This window comes from Arvicola amphibius, chromosome 9 (genome assembly GCF_903992535.2).
Source record: "Arvicola amphibius chromosome 9, mArvAmp1.2, whole genome shotgun sequence".
Classification (NCBI taxonomy): Eukaryota; Metazoa; Chordata; class Mammalia; order Rodentia; family Cricetidae; genus Arvicola; species Arvicola amphibius.
The window spans coordinates 106,977,720-106,981,240 of NC_052055.2; the positions used below are offsets into that span (position 1 = coordinate 106,977,720).

The window sequence follows — 3,521 nt, forward strand, 5'->3', positions numbered from 1 at the left end:
TATACCAAATACTGATCATTGAATATATGCATTTAAAAATGTGTGTTATTTTAAGTGTGTGTGTGTGTGTGTGTGTGTGTGTGTGTGTCTGTGTGAAATGGAGGGGTGTTATATACGTGAGTGAAGTCCTCATAAGGGTCAGTAGAAGATCCAATGACACTGACTTTATAGATGGTTGTGAGTTACCTCATACTGATAATGGGAATGAACTTAGGCTGTCTGAAACATTATGTGCTTTTAAATCATCTAACTATAATTCTAGTCCAATATAAAATTTTTTATTAAAATACATGATTATGTACTGTCATAAATTTTTTTTAGTAAATTCTCTATGTTTGTATGAACCTTATTCTCAGTTTTAGAGACTAAGTAATTATAACCAATAAATCTATAAAGCACAGGTTTGAACCTAGGCAGGGTGAGCAGTACAGAAAAGTAAAGTATACCAATCACTTTGCAAGAAAAAAATCTGCAAGGATAGTATCTTAGAACTTCACTATTATCCTTTAAAAGTCAGATACAGTGAAAGAATGACTCAAATGGAGATGATAGAGATAACTAAACATGTGTGAACTGATTAAAAGAAGAAATAATAGTAAAATAATAAAATTACATAATTTAACATATGATGTATGAAATGAATTAAATCTATAGTACATTGTCACATTAAGGACAAGTCTACATTACAAAGAAAGGACGCTTAGAAAATTTACAATGACTACTATGTTAAGAAAATTTGGAATTTGAAAGATATATATTTCTTACAAATTTGAAGTTCAGCTAAACTTCTACTACTAGATAATATAAAAATAAAAACTGTAAAACCCTGAAAATGCATAGCTAAGATAGATGACCTTTTAGAAACCATCAGGGCATGGAAAGTAAATAAAAAACATTTTCTTTGTTACTGAAATCTCACATCACACTGGTATTTATAGCTCAATAAAGAGTAAGTACTTTTTACCAAACATGATGGTATATATTTTATCACATTAGAGGAGGTTTGCAAATTACCATTGTTCCCCTGGCCCAGGGCCTTTGAGACACTTAGGGCTAAAATTGAGAAGTCTTTGCCATTAATAAATCACATGGATTAGCTGGTGTATCCCCTGCATGGCTTGAAAGTGCATTAGAGAACACATTCTTTTCATCATAATTTATTTTTAAGTACAAATCATTAACCTTATTTTGCATTTCACAGAGAGGATAGAAATACCAATGGGTGTGCTGTTAATACAATATGAGATACCTCTAGTGTTCTGTGCACACTGACTTGTAGCTTCAGGAAAAAGAGCATCCTAGGGACTGCTGGATGCCTGTAGGCAATGCAGGATTCTTAGAACAAAGGAAAGAGGATTTGTGTGACTGTACACTTTCAACCTACTTCTTTGGATTCAACTAATGCTCATATATATTTCTCTGTCTTCGATTTTTCTTTGCATTTTTCTTTCTCTCAGGATTCTTCCTGCCTTAACAACCTACGGAATTTTTATATTTTGACTTTGATTTTAGTTTTTATGTTTGTTTGTTTTGTTCTTTTGTTATCTGTCATCTATATCTATTTATCATCTGTCATTTAGTATATAAAATGTCAGACCAAACAATTGTGTAATTTGCTATCTGATTCACTTCCATTACCTGCCTGATCTTTTTCTTTTCTCATTGCCAAGAAGATCAGAAAATACATTCCTTTTCGATTTCTCACTGTGGTTTTGAAATCATATAACATGACTATCAATATACAATGGGATTTTGGTATAAAATTTCCATTAGAATTAACTTATAGAATTGACACATAGATGAAATTGGACCTAAAGACTTAGCGTAAAAATAAAAATAACCCCCATTTTTGGTAAGTAATGATATATCTGTCATTAGAATTAAATAACATCTATCATTCTACCCCATTCTACCAAGTTCAGAATGACTACATCATTACGCTTTTATTTTTTTATTTTTTATTTTTTATTTTTTTTTTTGGTTTTTTCGAGACAGGGTTTCCCTGTAGTTTCTAGAGCCTGTCCTGGAACTAGCTCTTGTAGACCAGGCTGGCCTTGAACTCAGAGATCCGCCTGCCTCTGCCTCCCGAGTGCTGGGATTAAAGGCGTGCGCCACCACCGCCCGGCTATCATTACGCTTTTAAATCCAATAACCAGTAATATGGTCTCTCTCTCTCTCTCTCTCTCTCTCTCTCTCTCTCTCTCTCTCTCTCTCTCTCTCTCTCTCTCTCTCTCTCTCTCTCTCTCTCATGTATACTGTATATCAAATGTGTATGCATTCATTTGTTTATGTAGGTGCATGTGGTGGCCTGAAATTGACATTAGGACATCTTCCTCAGATGCTTCTCCACCTTAATTTTTTTTTTTTTTTTTTTTTTTTTTTTTTTAGACAGAAACTAACTTTATTTGTTCTAGATCAGAACTTCTGGAACTGCTTCTTGGTGCCAGCAGCCTTGGTGACCTTGAGCACATTGAAGCGCATGGTCTTGCTCAGGGGCCTGCACTCTCCCACAGTGACAATGTCGCCGATCTGTACATCCCTGAAACAGGGGGACAGGTGCACAGACATGTTCTTGTGGCGTTTCTCAAAGCGATTGTACTTTCGGATGTAATGAAGATAGTCCCGGCGGATGACAATGGTCCTCTGCATCTTCATCTTGGTCACGACGCCGGACAGGATCCGCCCTCGGATGGAGACGTTGCCAGTGAAGGGGCATTTCTTGTCAATGTAGGTGCCCTCGATGGCCTCCTTGGGCGTCTTGAAGCCTAGACCGATGTTTTTGTAGTACCGAGGGAGTTTTTCCTTGCCGGTTTCTCCAAGCAGAACACGCTTCTTGTTTTGGAAGATCGTGGGCTGCTTTTGGTACGCACGTTCGGTCTGAATGTCCGCCATCTTCCCGGCAGCCTGAGGAAAAGAGAGGTGGTCCAACTCCCAGGTTTCCTTCTTCAATACCCCACCTTAATTTTTGAAATAAGACATTTCACTGAACTTGGAATTTACCATTTCTGTTAAGACGGCTCACCAGTGAGCGCTAGGAATTCGTCTGCCTCTGGGATTACAGATGCAAACCACCATAACTGGCTTGTATGTGTGTGCTTGGGATCTAAACTCGAGTCCTTATGCTTGCGCAGCAGGAACTTCATCCATAGAGCCATCTCTTTGGTCCTTTAAGAGTATTCTTAATCCTGGGTTTATTATTTTATACAGTTAAAGTTTTTGGTTATAATTCTATTCTGAACCAAGTGTAGTCATTGTATCCATCCAGCTGCTTCTATAGGAAGCATCATCTGCTCCTCTGGCTGCCTTGTAAGTACATTCATTAGTAAAAAAGGCACTGGTTTTTATAACTGGATCTTCCCATGGTCTCAGGTGACCTCAGAAAAAGGGTCAATCATCTGTAAAGGGGTTGCAACCCAAATACCCAGGGCTTAAGAACTACTGGTTTAAGTGGTAAATGAAACACAGACTTTATTTTATTTTTTTTTTTACTGTCCCCTAAGGACAATGTCAGGGAAATAAAC

The 3,521-nt window shown here is 37.1% G+C and overlaps 1 protein-coding gene across 1 annotated transcript; it reads right to left on the bottom strand.

The window, feature by feature from the left end:
* Nucleotides 1-2,382: 2,382 nt before the first annotated feature.
* Nucleotides 2,383-2,946, bottom strand: LOC119823596 (40S ribosomal protein S11-like). Its single transcript, XM_038343679.1, has one exon. It carries the CDS (start codon nucleotides 2,890-2,892, stop codon nucleotides 2,416-2,418), a length of 477 nt encoding a protein of 158 aa, XP_038199607.1. The 5' UTR covers nucleotides 2,893-2,946; the 3' UTR covers nucleotides 2,383-2,415.
* Between the last annotated feature and the right edge of the window lie 575 nt (nucleotides 2,947-3,521).

What these genes read in the sequence shown, in the direction of transcription:
- LOC119823596 (XM_038343679.1), bottom strand. Translation starts at nt 2,892, where the DNA reads ATGGCGGACATTCAGACCGAACGTGCGTACCAAAAGCAGCCCACGATC.